The sequence below is a fragment of the Branchiostoma belcheri genome, unplaced genomic scaffold (genome assembly GCF_001625305.1).
Source record: "Branchiostoma belcheri isolate BF01 breed outbred unplaced genomic scaffold, Haploidv18h27 scaffold28, whole genome shotgun sequence".
Classification (NCBI taxonomy): domain Eukaryota; kingdom Metazoa; phylum Chordata; class Leptocardii; order Amphioxiformes; family Branchiostomatidae; genus Branchiostoma; species Branchiostoma belcheri.
This window is the reverse complement of record NW_017803887.1, coordinates 2,149,288-2,168,654: the sequence shown is the minus strand read 5'-3', so window position 1 is coordinate 2,168,654 and position 19,367 is coordinate 2,149,288. Positions and strand designations below refer to the sequence as shown.

The 19,367-nt window shown below is 40.1% G+C and overlaps 2 protein-coding genes across 2 annotated transcripts; one reads left to right on the top strand and one right to left on the bottom strand.

Moving 5' to 3' along the window:
- Positions 1-1,252: 1,252 nt before the first annotated feature.
- LOC109472711 (gamma-aminobutyric acid receptor-associated protein) lies at positions 1,253-5,496 on the bottom strand. The gene is made up of 4 exons (XM_019772564.1): positions 5,290-5,496; positions 2,812-2,890; positions 2,452-2,570; positions 1,253-2,071 (listed from the first exon to the last, which is right to left on the bottom strand). Exons 1-4 carry the CDS (start codon positions 5,377-5,379, stop codon positions 2,006-2,008), a joined length of 354 nt encoding a protein of 117 aa, XP_019628123.1. The 5' UTR covers positions 5,380-5,496; the 3' UTR covers positions 1,253-2,005.
- Positions 5,497-5,809: 313 nt separating this feature from the next.
- On the top strand, positions 5,810-19,071 carry LOC109472718 (mitofusin-2-like). The gene is made up of 17 exons (XM_019772570.1): positions 5,810-5,935; positions 6,765-6,990; positions 8,236-8,371; positions 8,886-9,048; positions 9,858-9,982; positions 10,489-10,597; positions 11,082-11,189; positions 11,799-11,952; positions 12,254-12,321; positions 12,661-12,782; positions 13,242-13,368; positions 13,947-14,154; positions 15,256-15,491; positions 15,842-16,003; positions 16,785-16,981; positions 17,579-17,713; positions 18,113-19,071. Exons 2-17 carry the CDS (start codon positions 6,795-6,797, stop codon positions 18,189-18,191), a joined length of 2,325 nt encoding a protein of 774 aa, XP_019628129.1. The 5' UTR covers positions 5,810-5,935; positions 6,765-6,794; the 3' UTR covers positions 18,192-19,071.
- Positions 19,072-19,367: the final 296 nt, after the last annotated feature.

The following is a 19,367-nucleotide window of genomic DNA, read 5'->3' as shown; positions in this document are numbered from 1 at the left end:
CAGGATGGTTCACAAAGTCTGAAAAGTCTGTTTGAATTCTTACTAGGCACCCCTATTCTTGCAGAGGCAATACTTGTAACCGTCCTAAAAGCTTGTTGCAAAAACTTTAAACATTTTGTAGTCCATTCCACTGAATCGTTTAGAGTAAGTTAGAGTTGTATAAGAGAATTGTAAGGTTTTAAAACTTCTCACATTGAGAGACAAACAGTACTTAACCTGTAATAGGAGTGAAAATTTGAAGACTTCTCAATGTAATCAGAGTGCAGGTTCTAAAGCTTACTCAAGATTTAACTGAAAATCTATGATAATACAGATAGAAAGATTTGTTTGTGAAACCATATTATTTGTCTTGCCAATTTATGTAGCAAATGGTGTCAAATTTTGAACTACCTAGTGTACCAGAGGACTGTATTATGTATATTTCAGGTGTTTTTTATTTAAAAGTTTTAAACCAATTACTAGTATTATTGTTGATTGTAAACTATCAATGTGATGATTATAACAAGTATTTTAGTTGTATATATTCAGGTTTGTCAGTGAATTTTCTATTTAATGCAAAAATGACTTTGCAAAATGTTTTATGTACATGTAAAATTGGTGAAGAAATTTAAGAAAGTGTGTACTACTGGTAGTTCCTTTGCCTTATTCCTTGGCCATGTGAAGTAAAACTGTGATATTTTCTGATCGGGTTGGGTTGGCTACTTGTTACAGAATTGTTACAAGGACTGTGAATCATGAATTTTGGCCAGTTAACAGGAAATCTATATGGAAGACCAGTCCTATGTCTGAGAAAAAGGGACAAAAATTGAGCAATTGACTAAGAAATACGAGGCAAATAATCAAGATTTTGTACATGAAAATTTCAGTGCCCACTTGTAAGTAAAAATATGTCCTTGCCAGAGAAACTGTTTTAGTGGATAGTAGAAAAAATATTTTCTGTTAACCACCAAGAGAATGAAGGAAAGGTAAAGTACAAAATGTTTTTAGCATTAACTCTGCTTGGCCAACTGGTGAAAAATTATCAGTTATATGTTTCTTGTACACTGCCTATACAGCCATCAATGTACATTTTTAGTACATTTGTATGTACATATATGGTCAGATACTCAGGGTTCCACTGTTTTAGAATATAAATATCATCAACTGTGGTGAAAACTGTATAGTGTTCTTCCTTCTGGTGTGTGTGTTTTTATTCTCTACCCATTACTAATTTAAACATAACACAGCACCTCTCACAAGCACACCACATCTATGTACACGTGATTTTATTGATACGTGTCACCAAAGTGTCCTTTACACCCTTCTGTGTTTTATTTAAGTTATTATAACAATAAAATATTGTAATAAGAGAGTTTATACTGCAACTCAACAGAATCAGAGGCAAAAGCAGGTATTCAAATCGTTTGTGAGCATAAACTGTCAACTTGAGGTTTACTGAATGAAAAAAATTGAAGTGCCCTCCCAGATATTACTATTACAGAAATGGGTAATGCATATTACATAAAAGTTTATTTACTGGTTCATAAATATGTTTACCTACAAATACCAAGATTAACCCTTGTTCACCAAAGCATCCGTGCTCCAGCAAGTTCAGTTTTATGACAAAACTACAATGCAGTCCCCAATTAAAACTAAAACCAAATACAATTCTCATACTCAAATAACAAACTGCCCTTTTCTCATTTTTCTCTACTCCACTCTTTTTATTTTTTTGATCTACACGATTAAACAAAGCGGAAACACAAGTTTTATACAAGGGAAAGTGTTATGTAAAACCAGATACATATTCAGCAAAAAAAAACTTCAGCCGTTCTCAGAGTCATACACAAATCCAGCAAATATCTCTCTACGACGCGGCAAATTTCTCAAGATTTTTTATAGCTCGATTTTCTTATATTACACCTAGAGAATTTCTTAAAGAAGATGGTGTTATTATGCTAATGTTCTTAAGCAGTGGTAAGCCCTGCTTAGCGTGTGTCTTAAGAGTGACTTGAGGGGCGGCTGCCTACATGCCGTAAACACTCTCATCGCTGTAGGCTATGTACAGGAAGAAATCCTCCTCGTGATGCTCCTGGAATAGATAATAAAACAACACGGCGGTCAGAGATAGCAAACTTCAAATAGGAACACTGGGGAGTGATGCATTGCATTGTATGTATGTTGGGAATCCAACACAAACACAAACATGCACACACACTGTAAATGTATGGCAATGCTGTATTCTGTAAGCTAATGAATAAAAAACAAGTGCACACATGCATACAATGACAGAATCGTGAATACGCACTCGTATACAAATTCACACATATACATGTTCACATGTGCATGCACACTGACAGATGTATACACACACACTGTACATGTAAACAAGCCCATAATAACAATTGAAATCACTTCCTTAGGGCTGAAATACAATGCAACTATGTAAATCTGAAGGCATGTCTCCCTTACCTGGTACAAGGAGCCCATGGTCGCACTGGTGGGGGGAATGACATTGTTCACAAAGAAGAAGAGTGCGTCTTCTGGACGCAGGTGGATCCGCTTCCGAATCAAGAAGTAGAACTGACCAACTGAAGAACAAACAGCAGACGTATAGAATCAATAAAGGCCCGACCAACTGCAAACAATTATCTAATGTTTGAACATCACATACCAAATCCAATCAGGCACTGTGCTTTCATGCAAATATATCATATGCAGTTTGAATGTTACACTGAGTATTTTTCCTTGACCTTGCATGATTTGACCTTTGAGTTATAATATATCTAACAAAAGACATGGTGAAAGGAAACTTGTTTCCTTAAAGCTTACCTGTGAGATCTGAAGGAACCAGGTACTTCTTCTTATCCAGGTCTCCGATGCGAGCCTTGGGGGCTTTTTCTACAATCACCTGGAACAACAGATGGAACAATGGCAGGTCATTAGGTCAAATATAGGTGTCATTAGTTTATTAGGTAAGTTCTACATGTACAACATAGTACAATAAATGAATAATACATGTAGACTGAACCTACTGGCCATCAAAATAAGCAGCATAACCAAAGACAGAGTGGATACAAATTGGCCCAAACAAAATACATTGCTATACTGTCTTCTACTTAGTTCTAGTGTCTCTATCTAAAGAGGGGTGACTACTAGAGCTAGATGGGTGGTTTAGAGGCTAGTTCTAATATGCCAGGGTGTGGTCTCACACTAAGAACTATGGAAGGCATCTGAAAGGTTTTTACTGGTCCTTGATAGCAGTCCCATTCATGCATTCTACAAGTACCAAATGGTCCAACATCGTTCACTGTAAACCCTCACGGTGAAGTAAACTGTAACCTACCCTGCAGGCTTTCTTGTGGAATGATCTTTTGTTTGGAAGGGAAGGTACCTACAATCTGTCAATGTTGTCCCAAGGGAGGGGAAATAATGTGGTTTTACTAGATCCCATAATGACACAGAAAAAGTAGTTTTCTTGCAACATAAGCTTGTACTGTGCTTCAAAATAACACAAGACATCATACATCAAAACCTTCTCCTTACATCATAGTGATGATACAAATAAAATCAAGAACCTTTAATACTGTTACAGCTTACATTTTAGAATCTATTCCTTTGAATAACACCATGTTGTGATCCTTATCAGTGACCAACACCCAAAACAAACAGAGTAAGAACAAACTCTGGATATTTGCAGAAGGCCAGTAAGGCACCCAATGGTCACGCTACATTCAAGTCACCACCACATGATGCACAACAAGCGTAGTGTGAAATCTTGTTTGTCGTATTAGTGAATCATAGACACTCGACGAAACGAAACTAATACTCTCCGACAAAATAAACTGTCCAATCTGGACCATTTTGAAGATAATCTTGATTATGGCAGCCCAGAAATGAAGAAAAGAACAAGAATAACTCTAGTTTAGTCTTACCAATTTCAGATGTGTTCATGTATTAAAGAAGTGTTATTCCCTTGAACTATATTTACTGTAAAGGACCACTTATGGTTTTATCATTTAGAAATTAGAATTATCATCAAATAGCTTTAAACAATTACTGTAAGGCAGAAATGCAGAGTTTTAACTTCATAACTTGCAGGTTAAAATTGTAGGCACTAATAGTCAGCACTGTGTCTGTGAGGTTGGTGTTACACCCAAATGTGGTTACACTGGTTAGCCAATAAACAAGTGGGGACAGAAAGGTCATCTTCACAATCACATGAACAATACCACAATCATGATCTAGTCCAGTTTTCCCACCCAAAGCAATGTGATGCTTTGTACTTTTGTTATTTTAACATTTATTGCCACCTTTGATAAATATGCAAATAAGATGATGTCAGCATTTTTGTGGATCAATTATTGTAATAACCTATTGGGCTGTTCCAAAAATAAAGATGGACAGGGGTCGTGAGGTTGGATAATTTTGGACAAAGCCTTCAAAAAAAATCTGAATCATCGGAGGGGTTGGGTAAAACTAAAAGAAATTTGGATCAGATAGGAAAGGAGGTCGTAGAAAAGAAATCTGGATCAGATGGGGATGGGGGCATAAAAAATATGGTTGTGATGATCTATTCAACCCCTTCTACATTTTTGGAACAGTCCAATTTGATGCTAAGGTTTAAACTTGTGTATGTAGTACATGTATGTTGATTGGATGACAGTCACTGTGGGATGGTATTTATAGCAACAACTACAGAATGGATACCTTGATTGAATGAAACACAATATTCATCCAACATAGAGAGCAGGGACGCTGTGACCTGATCGTTAATTAGTGAAACAACAAAGCACTGCAAGATTTGGAGCATCAGTTAGCAAATAAACAAAGGACAAGGCCTGCCCTGTGAAAAGGGATAGGCCCAGTTCTGATAGCCAGAAATAGAACACAACACACCCCTTAAATGCTTTAATTTGAAGGAATATCAAGAAATCAACCATAAAACATGATCAATCTGGTGCACAAAGATATCTTGGTATTGGTATAACGTTACATGCCCTAAAAACCGCTGCAAAAATCTGCCATACTTAGCTAGAACAACAACGTAAACAAAACAAGTTACGTCACATACTGCAATATTTTTCCCGCGAATACGCGACACATATTCTCCCGTTTTGCCTCTATTCTGCGTAAAAGCCTATGTCTGACATTTATAAATGGATTCAGAGAAGTTTGCAAAGGACGATCGAGGTGAAAAACAAAAGGACACGTCAACAAACACTGCAACACAAAAATGGCAGCTGGTCACAACTGGAGGATCGGTCACCAAAATATCTCTGAAGACCTTGACACAAAAATAGAGCTTACCGGAACTCTGTCGGGGTATTTGTTCCTGATCTTCTCTCCCTCGGCTCTCCGCTTCTCGAAAGGATGCTCGTCCTTGTATTCCCACTTCATTTTGACAGGTAAAACTCTAAGTGTTTTTGGTCAGACTCCCACTTCTTTTTCCTCTGCTTCCTGTTGGCAAAGATGGCCGCTTTTGTTGTGGTGCTGCGTCACTGGAGTGACGCAATAAGGCAGAACAGAAAATAGTTCCATCTAGGTTTTCCTTTTAAATGCGTTATTCTGGATCACTGTTCATATATTCTAACATTAAATATTATATCATAGTTATAAATTTCTATTTTACTACTGCAGAAATTCTGTATAACAACCAATGAGGTTTTATTGTTGTGCGGTTTGATTTAGCATGGTGGTGTTATTGTGAACAGGCACAGTATCACATGACACTGGCTCACGGAGATGGTGACGTCATGGTAAGACCGTGGGAAATCACCACTCAGTGACGACATCTGGCGGAAAATGTAAGAACTGCAGGGCGTGGTTCGCACAAATCACCCCTGTTACTGAATAGAACATCCCACTTCCAAGATGGCGGCAGCTTAGAAAAAAAATCCGGTGAACAAGATCGAAGAACAAATTTTCATCGTCATAACATCACAAATCAGAATCGGTGAGTCAAAGTACGCAGATACATTGCCCGTTAATGTTTACTGATCATGTCAATCTTTTCATTTAGACTAAATTACTGTTGTTTATGTTCTTCCTGTGTTACGTGACGTGCCCGAAAAAGAAAAAGGCATGTGCCTAACGGCTTCGACCTACTTACATTTTTGGCAAACGGAGGTTCTTGTACCCAAAGTCGTGTGCGTATGTCCTTATACGTCGTCTGTTTTGAACATCCATTACAAACAAAAACAACCTAGCACTATCACAGATATGCTGTTGATTTGCTGAAGGGTAAAATTGCGTGTTATGACGTCGCAACGCCAAGGGCAAGGGCGTCTGGTGTCACAAGTGGTGGGGTGGGGGGCATTTAACAACGTTTAGATTTCTACATGTAGTACTGCCCATGGTTGCTACATCAGGGATGATTTTAGGTTGACCAGTAATTCTTTTGATTCCCACTTGCAGACACCCAAAATATATCCTATTGAAATTGAATTATTAATCTACTCAGACAACATTACATGTAATTACAGTTACATATAAAAAGGATATATTTATATACATTGTGTTTTGATAGCTGGTATGTTACGCTGAAGGGCAGTTATACCAGATATACAGATATACATGTACTACTAATAATGTACTTACATAAACGTCGTTGAAGGTTAGACATCCGGGTAATAAGATATGCCTTGCATTTGGCTCGGAACCTTGTTTGATCATCTATTGTTTATTTTGCAGGTTTTCACCTTAACGTCCTTAAGCCCTGCCATGTCTGGAAGTCTGATCAGGTCCAAAGTTTGTTTGTTTGTTTATTTATTGTTTATTTACAGGTTTCTGCACCCCTGCGCCCTAGCCCTGCCATGTCTGGAAGTCTGATCCGGTCCATCTCCACAGTGAACACACCCATGCATTCGCTCGGAGCTGAGAAGAAGAAGAAAACCTCTGATAAAGACCCCGGCTCCCCGCTCAAACACTTCGTCACCGCAAAGAAGAGAATAAATGGCATATTTGAGCAGATTTCTGGGTACATTGACGAAAGTTCTGACTTTCTGAAAGGTAAGATTTTGATATATAAGTATATATATATATATAGCACCTTCCCTTTTCTGCCAAGTTTCCTAGACAAAGTAAAATTTCTATGTGTGATGCATTGATTGCAATGTTGATGCCAGCTGAATGAGCTGATTGTGCTTGTTAATAACTTATGATGTATGGTTGCACAAGTTTACAATGGCCAGTCATTGTTGGTTGCTCAAGTTTGAAATTTGTTGTTGTTGTTGTTGTATCCACATACATTTCATTAAAAAAATCTTTTCAGTGAAGAAACAAGTAGTTTCATAGGAGTGGCTCACAATTGTGAGAATCAACCAGTGGGGCTTGGTTTGGAAGCCATTTCTTCACCACATAGATTTCACCTACAATGTAGTACTAGTACATATTATCATATATACAGAATGCAGGTGATATTTCAAACCCAATCTTACCACCCTTCCATGTGACACACCAGCTTTGGAAAGTAATCAGTAGTGGTTATTACAAAATGTACAATTACATCACAACACAACAACTGCTGTTTTTTCCCTTCTCTACATACAATGTACTATACTAGTACATGTATCCCTTTTGTACCTCTAATGTCTCTCTTTCCTCTTCCTTAACCACCTCCTGCAGTTGCAGAAAACTTCCGTAAGTACCAGCCATGACTTCATCGTCTGATTGAAATTTCTCTGTCTGTTCACAGCTTCTTTCTCACCGTGCCCACTGCTACACAATCCACTGCTTCATGCTGTCACTTTTCTCTTTTTATAGACCAACACGCTTACTATATACATTTGTAAGTGTCGTAATACATACATGTATGGTTTTCCCCAGCAGACCCTACAGTGGCAACGCTGGCAAGGCATGTATCCATTGGCCACAAAGTGGTCACTCCTTGGCCAATGGCTACTGCGGCCTTGTCAACGGAGGATCTGCTTGAAAATTAAGATATAGGCAGTCTGTTCCAAATCCACTATACAGTACAATGCAGCAATGAAATACAGCCAAACCTGTACATGTACAACTGACCGTCTCTCATACATAAGGAAGTACAATGTGGTGACCATTTTTTATTGCCTCTTCGATAATTTTTTTTATTGACACTCAAGCCTCAAGAATTCTGTCTCAAGTCACCAAATTTGATCGGTTCTCTGGGTGGTCTTGTTGCAACTGGGCAGTTTTGACTGTAGTTTATTTTGTTAGCTCAAATCCTACAATGATTATGTTGAAAGAATGTGTGTTGACTCTGTTTGAATTTTCCAGAATCCAATGCAAAGTGCGATGGGTTGGAGATCGTTAACGAGAACCATGTGAACCAGGTAGAGCAGTACAAGGCCAAGGTCGCAGGGATCGCACAGGTCATCTCACGGGACAAGATGAAGGTCGCGTTTTTCGGCAGGTCAGTACATCAGGCCAAGCAGAGTTGATTTTCTGGATGACATCGATCCTGAGTTGGGAAAGCATATACAATGTAGCATTGATCAATAATCTATGTCGAAATTTTGCCATGTTACTGGATAATTGATCTCTTTTAGGATATATGAGTGACTGTTTGAGTGATATCCTTTTAAGGCCAGGACAGTGCATTTTCATGTACTAGTATTAGTAGTAAATGAGAGAAAAATGGAAGAAATTATGGCTAATACTGGAGAAACATAGAATCAAAGCAAAGCCTCCCCCCCAAAAAAATGGTTCAAACCTCAGCTTGTGTTGGGGAGTATCACATTCTCTTCCAAATACAGTGACTGTGATTTCTTTCTCTGTTTCTTTCCATGTTCCCCTAGTATGAAGAAGAAAATGGAAGAAATAATGGTTACTACAATGGGAACATACAATAAAAAAAATGAAGAAACAAACTTCAACTGAAACCTGTACTTGAAGAGTACTACATGTAGTTTTCAATGTTGTTACAGAACAAGTAATGGAAAGAGCACAGTAGTGAACGCCATGCTGAGGGATAAAATCCTGCCCAGCGGGATCGGACACACCACCAACTGTTTCATCAACGTGGAGGGCAGTGATGGGTTCGAGGCTTACCTGCTCACACCTGACTCTGATGACAGGAAAACTGTACAGGTGGGACTTGTTTGTTTGTTTGTTTGTGTATTATACGTTCTCAGTGACTTGTTCGAGGCATACCTGCTCACTCCTGACTCTGAGTCTGACGACAAGAAAACTGTACAGGTGACTTTTTTGTTTGTTTGTTTACTACATGGAGCCAGCAAGAGTTGCAAGGTGTACCTGCTCACAGTTCTGATGACAGGACCAGACGTCTTTCACCATGGTAACTGTTGCTGTAGCAGACACCCTGTGGTGTTGGATTACATTATGTAGCAAGTGGCAGGACTGAGTTGAAGGGGCTGGTCACTATAGAAAATATGTATGGATGTGTTTGAGTAAGAATGAACAAGCAGTAGCTTCTTAGTCTAGACCATGTGAGAGTAAACATTCTGCATTTGCTTTGCAAATTTTAACTTTCTAAATTGTAGATTTATATTTTAGATACTTATGCACTTTCTACTTGACTGTACATTATATAAAGATGAATGCCAAGAGCTATTTAATACTTTACAACTAGACAAGATATGTAAGAAAATGTCAAAGCAGGACATGTTTAAACACTTGATGTCATACAAGGACGAATGTACAGTAGACAAACTAATATGTAATTATGTTTCCAAATGTTTCAAAAAGAGAGAAGAAAGGGCAACTAACAGTAGATGATAGGTAGTTTATAGTATTATTGTAATGTATAGATTCCTAGCACTTTGCGTTAGAATATAGTGTACCAGTATGAAATACTCATGTTTTACATACTGGATATCCTCTTGTGCATTTAGCCCATCTGGGCAAGAACATGCAATAAAGATTCATTCATTCTCTAGTCTGTAGGTCAGCTGGCCCATGCCCTGTGTTCGGAGCGTCTGGAGGACAGCAGTGTGCTGGTGAAGGTGTTCTGGCCCAAGGGCAGGTGTGCGCTGCTGAGGGACGATGTCGTGCTGTTGGACAGGTGAGACATGAGGGGGACAGCTGTATCTGTGTCAGTCAGAGGACATGTACAAAACTTACCTCTGCAATGCAGGTTGAGTTAAGAAAGAAGGAAGGAAGTAACAAAGGAAGGAAAGATGGAAGAGTAAAAGAAAGAAAGCTTAAACACTTAAATAATTTTAAGTTAAATTTTACAAGTATGTTGAAAAGTTGTCCTAAGTTGCATTGTGAGTCATATATCCATACATAGACCTACAAACAACTGTCACAGTAAAAACTGACAACTGAATCAGATCATCGGTACTAGAGTAGAGTAACGGAACAAGCTTTCGAGTTTAAATAAAGGCTTACTACTACTACTAACCAAAACTGAGAAGAACAGAATTTGAGAAGGTTGGAGAAAACTGATCGTTGGATTGTCTGTGTGCCTCAACTACGGGATAGACACATAGATAGATAGAATTGTGAGTGTGACATATAGAGTATTTGACTAAACATTCCTTGTTGACTGTATTTCTTCCCCTCCAGTCCTGGTATAGACGTGACCCCTGACCTGGACAGCTGGATAGATGAACACTGTCTGGATGCAGATGTGTTTGTGTTGGTGGCAAACTCTGAGTCTACACTCATGAGAACGGTAAGTCTTCTACTGTAACAGTAGTTTAGTTTCTTTCTTCTTTGAATACATGCCAATTAGATTTCACTAATGATATATTTATAATTGTATGTTGGCAAGGATAAATCAATAACTACGTACATTGTACTGTTGTTCTGAAGAAGAAGAAGAACTAGTTAATTATTTGATCATAACAGGCCTTTCCTATAGACTAAACCCACCTACCTCCGTCAAAACACACTTACTTGTCCAACTTGTAGCCACTCTCCAACTTGTAGCCACTCTCTCATTGGCTGAACTGCTAATTGTCATGTTATCATTGGTTGAACTGATAATTGTGGTTGACAGATAAGAAAGGTCTACTTTAAGAATACAACGCTGTAGCCCAAGTTACAGTGTACAATACAATACATACTAGTACTAGATGCACCTAGAATAGGTAGATTAGAATTGTTACTGTTACAGTAAGAGTAATACTCAGACTTTGTGAATTCTATGTTTTCAGGAGAAGAACTTTTTCCACACGGTGAGCGAGCGACTGTCCAAACCTAACATCTTCATCCTCAACAACCGCTGGGACGCCTCTGCCAGTGAACCTGAGTTCATGGAGGCTGTGAGTTCTACATCTTTCCAATTGATCAATCAATCAATCCATCAATCAATCAATCAATACTTATGAGAGAGATACTTTGATATAACTATAAGTTCAATGGACCTAGCAGGAACCTTGGAGGTTGAAAACCGAGAATAGGTATACTCCCGTTACTGTGTGGATGAACTTAATCAAAGGCCAATTTATGGCAACCAGATCTTTCACCAAACTTTCTGTATTCAAATACTTCTGGACAGAAGCAAACACACATACAGAGAGATAAACACACCCAAAAGTATACATCCATAGCCAGAGGTAAAAATATGCTCATGCGACAAATTGCTTCTAGACAAATTGATGTGTTCTGTCTTAGATCTTTCATCAACTTTTTAGAAGCAGCACTTAGTACTTATGTACTTATAACAGTGTGTGAGTTTGTTGTGAGTGAGTCTGATGTTTGTGTGTCCTGTAGGTGAAGAAGCAGCACCTGGAGGGGTGTGTGAGTTTGTTGTGAGTGATCCTGATGTTTGCTTGTTTGTTTGTTTGTACACGTGAAGAATCAGCACCTGGAGCGCTGTGTGAGTTTGTTGTGCGTGAGTCTGATGTTTGTTTGTTTGTTTGTTTGTACAGGTGAAGAAACAGCACCTGGAGCGCTGTGTGAGTTTCCTGGTGGAGGAGCTGGGAGTTGTAGACAGACTGCAGGCGGAGGACAGGGTGTTCTTTGTGTCTGCTAAGGAGGCGCTGCAGTCTCGCCTGCAGAAACAACAGGGCATGCCCGAGGAAGGTCAGTGGGTCAAGGTCACAGGATCATAAGGTCAAGGTCACTGCAGTGGTCACTGCAGTCTTGAAACCTAAGAGCTACATGACTATAGAACGTGAGCCTTTGATCTAAGCAGGTGCAGAAACAAATAGGACTGCCCAAGGAAGGTCAGTACATGTACAATGTAAGTTGTTGAAGTTATATTCGACACGACCTCCCTTAACAAGATTATAGTACACATGTATATCTGATACAGGCCAATCCACCTTAGTTAAGTTGGCATGAGTTGATCAGACTGGCAGCTGTTGTTTTCGTGTTTTTCTAGGTGGTGCCCTGGCGGAAGGCTTCCAAGCAAGACTGTTTGAGTTTGAAAACTTTGAAAGAAAATTTGAGGTAAGTGTTAGCGGGCACACTGTTGTGACAGACAAGTTCATGTGGATGTTACTTTCATCATACTGACCTTTGGCTGAAGACTGGCTATGGGACTGTTACATGTATATGAAAACCAAAGTGTCTAAGCTATTTGATTCAGACTCTGTAATTATGGATATGCAAATATGTACATGTATTTATATTGATATAAAAATGTATAATGTATGGCATTTAGATAAGACTAAAATTGGAAAATGTGTATACAATTAGATGTAGAAGGATTGATACCAAAAGTTCATTTTAAATTAGTGGCAACAACAATAATCCTGTTAATGACTCTCCATGGTTACTGTTGCCTAGGAAACCATCTCACACTCCGCAGTGATGACTAAGTTTGACCAGCACGCCAAGCGAGGCAAGACCATCTCCAGCGCTCTCAAGGAGGTCATGGAAGACGTCTTTCACAGGTCTTCTCAGCAGAGGTCAGGGTATCCAAATTTTGTTGTTGACAAGTAGTTAAGATATGCTTCGTCTTGCATGTGTCCACAAAAATTTCATCTTACATATTAGTATGTATCACATGTTCTAGTGTGAATATGCATCAATTTTTGCCTCGTCGGAAAGAAGAAGGAATTGGTGCTCCAAAAAAAGTTGCTTTAAGCCTGGGAAATCATCATGTTAATGATAATGGTTTGGCCATAATTGCAGGACTTCAAGACAGTCACTTTATTCTGTTAGCTGTTTAATTTGTGTGATCATGAGTTTGGATGCAGGCTAACACAAACATGTAAAAGATAATATGGTTTTTGAGATGCCCAACACAATAAGAAACTGTTACATCTTTTTACATTCTGCATCAAGCAGTTCTATGTGTTTTCCAGTAGCATACAAAGCAGTTAAGGGATGAAATAACTAACACGTGAATGTTTTCCTTCCTATAGAGCCATCTGTATTGAGCAGTGTAAGGAGCAGAGTGACCGTCTGGACGTGACAGAGAAACAGCTGGACCTGATGACCCAGGAGTGTAAGGACAGGATCAGGGACATGACCGAGGATGTGGAGAAACAGGTGGGTTAAAGGTCAGGGGTTAAGGTTCAGGGGTTACAGCTGGACCTGATGACCCAGGAGTGTAAGGACAGGATCAGGGACATGACTGAGGATGTGGAGAAACAGGTGGGTTAAAGGTCAGGGGTTAAGGTTCAGGGGTTACAGCTGGACCTGATGACCCAGGAGTGTAAGGACAGGATCAGGGACATGACTGAAGATGTGGAGAAACAGGTGGGTTAAAGGTCAGGGGTTAAGGTTGAGGGGTTACAGCTGGACCTGATGACCCAGGAGTGTAAGGACAGGATCAGGGACATGACCGAGGATGTGGAGAAACAGGTGGGTTATAGGTCAGGGGTTAAGGTTCAGGGATCAAAGTTCAGGGTTTAGATGTAAGATACTGCTGTGAGAAGTCATTTGCTTGGTTATCTCCAAGTTTTTAAACTACTGTGACACTCACAGTGAAAGAGATAACCCTTAGTTTTTGTAAAATAAAATCCATGAATATGTTTTGTATTTCTCCATACGCGTAGAATTTTAGATCCTAAGAGGTTAAATGAAATTTTCTTTTTCCTGACTTTTGTGAAATTTTCTTGTCACAGGTCTCCAGCGCGATGCGAGAAGAAATCCGCCGGCTCTCGGTTCTGATGGATGAGTTCAACACGCCGTTCCACCCCAACCCCATGGTGCTGAAGGTGTACAAGAAGGAGCTGCACACTCACCTGGAGCAGGGGCTGGGCAGGAACCTGGCCACACGCTGTATGCCTAACCTCAGTCAGACACTAGAGGTGGTGCAGACTGAAATGACAGGTGAGTGTGTCTGTAACACACTTGTAACACACCTGTAACACACCTGTAACACACCTGTAACACACCTACACCTGGCCACACGCTGCATGCCTAACCTCAGTCAGACACTAGAGGTGGTGCAGACTGAAATGACAGGTGAGTGTGTCTGTATCACACCTGTAACACACCTGTAACACACCTGGACCTGGCGACACGCTGTATGCCTAACCTCAGTCAGACACTAGAGGTGGTGCAGACTGAAATGACAGGTGAGTGTGTCTGTATCACACCTGTAACACACCTGTATCACACCTGTATGACACCTGTATCACACCAGTCCTGTAACACACCTGTATCACACCTGTAACACACCTGTATCACACCTGTATCACACCTGTATCACACCAGTCCTGTAACACACCTGTATCACACCTGTATGACACCTGTATCACACCAGTCCTGTAACACACCTGTATCACACCTGTATCACACCAGTCCTGTAACACACCTGGACCTGGCGACACGCTGTATGCCTAACCTCAGTCAGACACTAGAGGTCGTACAGACTGAAATGACAGGTGAGTGTGTCTGTATCACACCTGTATCACACCTGTCCTGTAACACATCTGAACCTGGCCACACGCTGTATGCCTAACCTCAGTCAGACACTAGAGGTCGTACAGACTGAAATGACAGGTGAGTGTGTCTGTAACACACTTTTAACTACACCTGTAACACACCTGGACCTGGCCGACACGCTGTATGCCTAACCTCAGTCAGACACTAGAGGTACGTACAGACTGAAATGACAGGTAAATGATGTCAGACGGAGAGTGTTTCCTTTTTCTCCTTTAGATTCAAAGGGAAAAGACAGGATACATGCAGAACTGCTTCTGACTTCTTCTATTGTAAAAACACACACGCACACGCACACACATGACGTGCACACACACACTCTACACACACATGCACAAACACGTACACACACATATGCACACACACACACACACACACAAACACGCATACACTTACACAAATGCACACTGGACCAAAAACAATACCCATGCAACCCTATATAGTGACAAAACTAACATATTTGACCTATCCTCTGTACGTCCACAGAGCGTATGGAAGCCCTGCTCCCCCCTGAGGTGAGACAACAGTGTATGGATCAGTCCGGAGCTGTCCTGGTCCGCAGGGAGCCGTTTGAAGCTAACTTCCACCTGGACATCCACAACCTGTGTGCAGACTTCCAGGAGAACATAGAGTTCCAGTTCTCTCTGGGCTGGCAGGCGCTCGTACGCAGGTTCCTCGGACCCAAGACTGCCAAACGGGCGCTCATGGGATACGACGACACGGTATGTAGAAAATATTACAAGAAAACAGTAACTCCAGCAACTGGATAGATTTTGACATTTCAAGGAGCATCCACTACTTTTTGACTAACAGAATCTGTACTGTCTTGAAATGTCAGACAGTTTTCAAAATCCATCCCGTTGATAAATCTGTGTGTAAGAATATAATATTAGATTCATCATATTGATTTGGATTAATGTCATTTTGATTTGCAATAGAATGACACATGTAGGGAGGTTTAGAACATGAAGATCTCCAAATCTAAATTTCATATTCCTCCAAAGGTTAGTACAATACATTGTGTAATAACACAACTGCATTGTCATGCTTATTGCTCTTTTCTGTTGCCCAGGTCCCCCGCCCGCTGCCCCCTGCAGAGGTAGGTGAGGTGGTGTTAGCTCCCCATGTACAGGACCTGATGGCTCAGGATGCAGAAATCATGGCCAGGTTCATCACCAACCTCGCCTCTATCTACTCTCGCTCTTCTGTGGGAGTCTTGGTCATCACAGGGGTGGTGAGTAGTACTCAGGAAGAGCAGCTACATTGTAGGATCTGTGGTACATGTAGAAACAGGGCAGATAATCCCCCTATATGTCGATGAAGGCTAGACATCCAGGTAATACGATACGTCAAAAAGCAGTTACTCAAGCAACTGGATATGATTTTGGAAACGGTCAGACGTTTCAGCTAGTATCCATATTTGTCAGGGACAGAGACCAGAGGAGAAATGCAGGTTTATAAGCACTAACTATTGCAACTATTGCCCTTACTATAATTGTTTGTGCTTATAAACCTGCATTTCTCCTCTGGTCTCTAAGTCACTGACGAAAGTGGATACTAGCTGAAATGTCTGACCGTTTCCAAAATCATATCCAGTTGCTTGACTTGAGTAACTGCTTTTTGGCGAATCTCCCTATAGTATAAAATTATGTAGAATTTGATGGTGCTAGGATAAAAGCTGTGGGAGAAATGTTCAGGAGAAACTGTCCTCTGATTTAATAAGTCAATTTTGGAACTGATAATTTTGTGTCAGCACATACAAATAAAGCATTAAACCACATTGTATTATCCTTTATAATACAATGTAGCTATCTAGGCACTTTTTAAATCAGCTTCAATTTGCTATTATTGATTGTGAGCGTGTGCATATAAACTGCATATTAGGTAATATAACATATTTGTAGAGATATATGCTGCACATTGCCTTGGCCAATAGAACAGGTCAGTAAACTATAGTACAGAATTGTGAATTTTTTAATTTCTAAAATGTATCATCGTCTGCATGTTAACTACAGATCTGGAAGGCTGTTGGCTGGCGGCTGATAGCGGTGACAGGAGGACTGTACGCACTACTCTACCTGTACGAACGTCTCACCTGGACTAACAAGGCCAAGGAGCGAACCTTCAAAAAACAGTTTGTGGACTACGCCTCGGACAAGCTACAACTGGTCGTCAGTTTCACCAGTCAGAACATCAGTCATCAAGTTCAACAGTAAGTCAGACTGTTAACCTTCACACTACAGACTCCTGCTGAGGCAGTACAAACTGGTATATTAGTGTGACCTCAGCAGGCAGCTGTGTTTGTTCTTTGCCCTGTTCTTTGCTGTGCTTGTATGAAAGGTGATGAAAGTGGGGAGGGGGGTGACCTTGGCAGTATTCTTTGAAAAATGAAAAATTCACAATTCAGGGACCTTTTTGACAGCTTCACCTAGTTACTTTTGGTATGTACCATAATTCATATTACATGATTTGTACATTTTGTACATGCCTGTTTTTGATTTAGTTCGTATACTGTGTCTGACAATATTGACAATATGGGGGAGGGGGGTGACCTTGGAAGTGTGTGTCCTTGAAAGTTCTAATGACCTTTCCATCTCACATTGAATTGTCCAGTAACTTTGCCTGGCTGTGTTGCAATGCAGTACAGGTGGAACATGGGAGGGGGGCACCCTTGGAGATGTACAATGTATAATTATGTACATATGTCCTTGAAAGTTCTAATGCCTGTTCCATGTGAAGACTAGATGGGAGGGGGGTGACCTTGAACATGTGTGTCCTTAAAAGTTCTAATGACCTTTCCACCCCACAGGGAGCTGTCTGGTAACTTTGCCCGGCTGTGTCGTCAGGTGGACGTTGCTAAGGAGGAGCTCCAGCGGGAAATCAGCCAGCTCAACACGGAGATCGACCAGCTGGAGGAGGTGCAGCAGCGCGCCAAGCTGCTCAGGTCAGTACTGCAGCTTATATATGTAAATGATGTAATGTAAATGTTTTCTTAATTTATTTGAAAACTTATGCCTGAAGGCTAATTGCAAGGTAACTCACCATATCTAAATGAGGTCAAGAAAATTTAGTCTATAGATCTGTTTGATGTTTCTACATACATTTATGAGGGGTTTCACTCCTTTTTTTGAGGCAGTACATGTATATATGGTGAATAGTCAATAATCACTTTATTGCTCATTCATTTCACAAATGTACATTGTGGGTTTTGCGACTGCAATAAAAAAATTTTTGAAGGTTTAACAGATTGAAAAAATACAATGTAATGTTCATGGTAAGATTTATGTTTACACAATGAGAAAGAAGTCATCTTGACAGATGTGTGTTTTTTTTTACTTGACAGGAACAAGGCAGGATGGCTGGACAGTGAACTGAACTCCTTTGTACAACAGTACCTACATGGAGGCAACATGAGTGGGTAGAACAGCAGTTGCTCCACGGAGGAAACTCGGGTTGGGGGGTAGCGCAGAAGTAGCTCCATGGAGTCATATAACAGAGCAGAAACTCCACAGAGGAAATAGGGGGATGGCAAATTCAAACAACACTTTACAATGTATAATGTATTTCTGCAAAGGCAACATGAGTGGGTAGAGCAGCAGTAGCTCCACGGAGTCTAAAAATACTGGATAGGCTAACAGAAACTCCACGGAAGAAACTTGGTTGAAGGGTTATAACCAATGGGTGTACATGTAGGTTTAACATCATGGTGACACATATCTCTATAGAGGAAACACATGTAAGTGGCAACATCTACCATATTGGGAGAGTACTATAAGAGTCATGCGTCAGTCTTTACCTATCATTGTTCAGGGAAAAGGGGTATATCTTACTATTAACATCTCTTACATAGGCTTCACTTGACACAGATTTTGTTTTTTTAGCCGTTCCATGAATTGAAACCAACAGTTTCAAATTATAGGGTGATTTCTTTGATGAAATGTTAGAACAAGAAGACTGCATCCCAGAAAAGTGTCTAACTCATAGAGTCTCATGTACATGTAAATATGAAGGTAGTTTACTGGTTTTCAAGGAGAGTTAGCTAGCCTTAGGTAGACTCTTCTCAGGCTAAACAGAGAAAATATACCAGTTGGCTGAAATGGGATGAAAAATTTGCAGAGGTTATATTCACAAAACCCTGACTGAATACATCTGTAGCATATGCATGCTCTTGTTTTTCACTAGAAGAAGAAGGCTGTAACTCAAGCAACTGGACAGATTTTGAAAACTGATAAAAAGTAGTTGATGCTACTTGCAACATCTGACAGCTTTCAAAATGTATCCAGTTGCTTGAGTATTGCTGACTGTTTTCTCATGTATCTCATTACCTGAATGTCTAACATTCATCCACAAATCTTTGTTCACTGCTTTGGGAAATTTTGTTTATTTATTTCGCCTAGAAAGGAGTCTAGTTGAGACTTAACAAGAAGATACGGTAACCATAAACATTGTTGCAAAACTTTGAGGTTATAGGATAGCAGTCATGTATGTTGATTACACATGATGTTATGTTATTTCCCACAGAACTAAGTGAAACATTGTGAGCTCTGTGTTCCCCTGCTTCAGTCAGTGTTATGTACATGTGATAAAATTTGGAGATG

Excerpts from the sequence above, each read along its gene's own strand:
- LOC109472711 (XM_019772564.1), bottom strand. The coding sequence starts at position 5,379 with ATGAAGTGGGAATACAAGGACGAGCATCCTTTCGAGAAGCGGAGAGCC. Across the intron at positions 2,891-5,289 it reads AATACCCCGACAGAGTTCCG|GTGATTGTAGAAAAAGCCCC; the intron begins GTAAGCTCTATT and ends CTGTTGTTCCAG. Across the intron at positions 2,072-2,451 it reads CCATGGGCTCCTTGTACCAG|GAGCATCACGAGGAGGATTT; the intron begins GTAAGGGAGACA and ends TATCTATTCCAG.
- LOC109472718 (XM_019772570.1), top strand. The coding sequence starts at position 6,795 with ATGTCTGGAAGTCTGATCCGGTCCATCTCCACAGTGAACACACCCATG. Across the intron at positions 12,322-12,660 it reads ACTTTGAAAGAAAATTTGAG|GAAACCATCTCACACTCCGC; the intron begins GTAAGTGTTAGC and ends ACTGTTGCCTAG. Across the intron at positions 17,714-18,112 it reads CAGCGCGCCAAGCTGCTCAG|GAACAAGGCAGGATGGCTGG; the intron begins GTCAGTACTGCA and ends TTTACTTGACAG.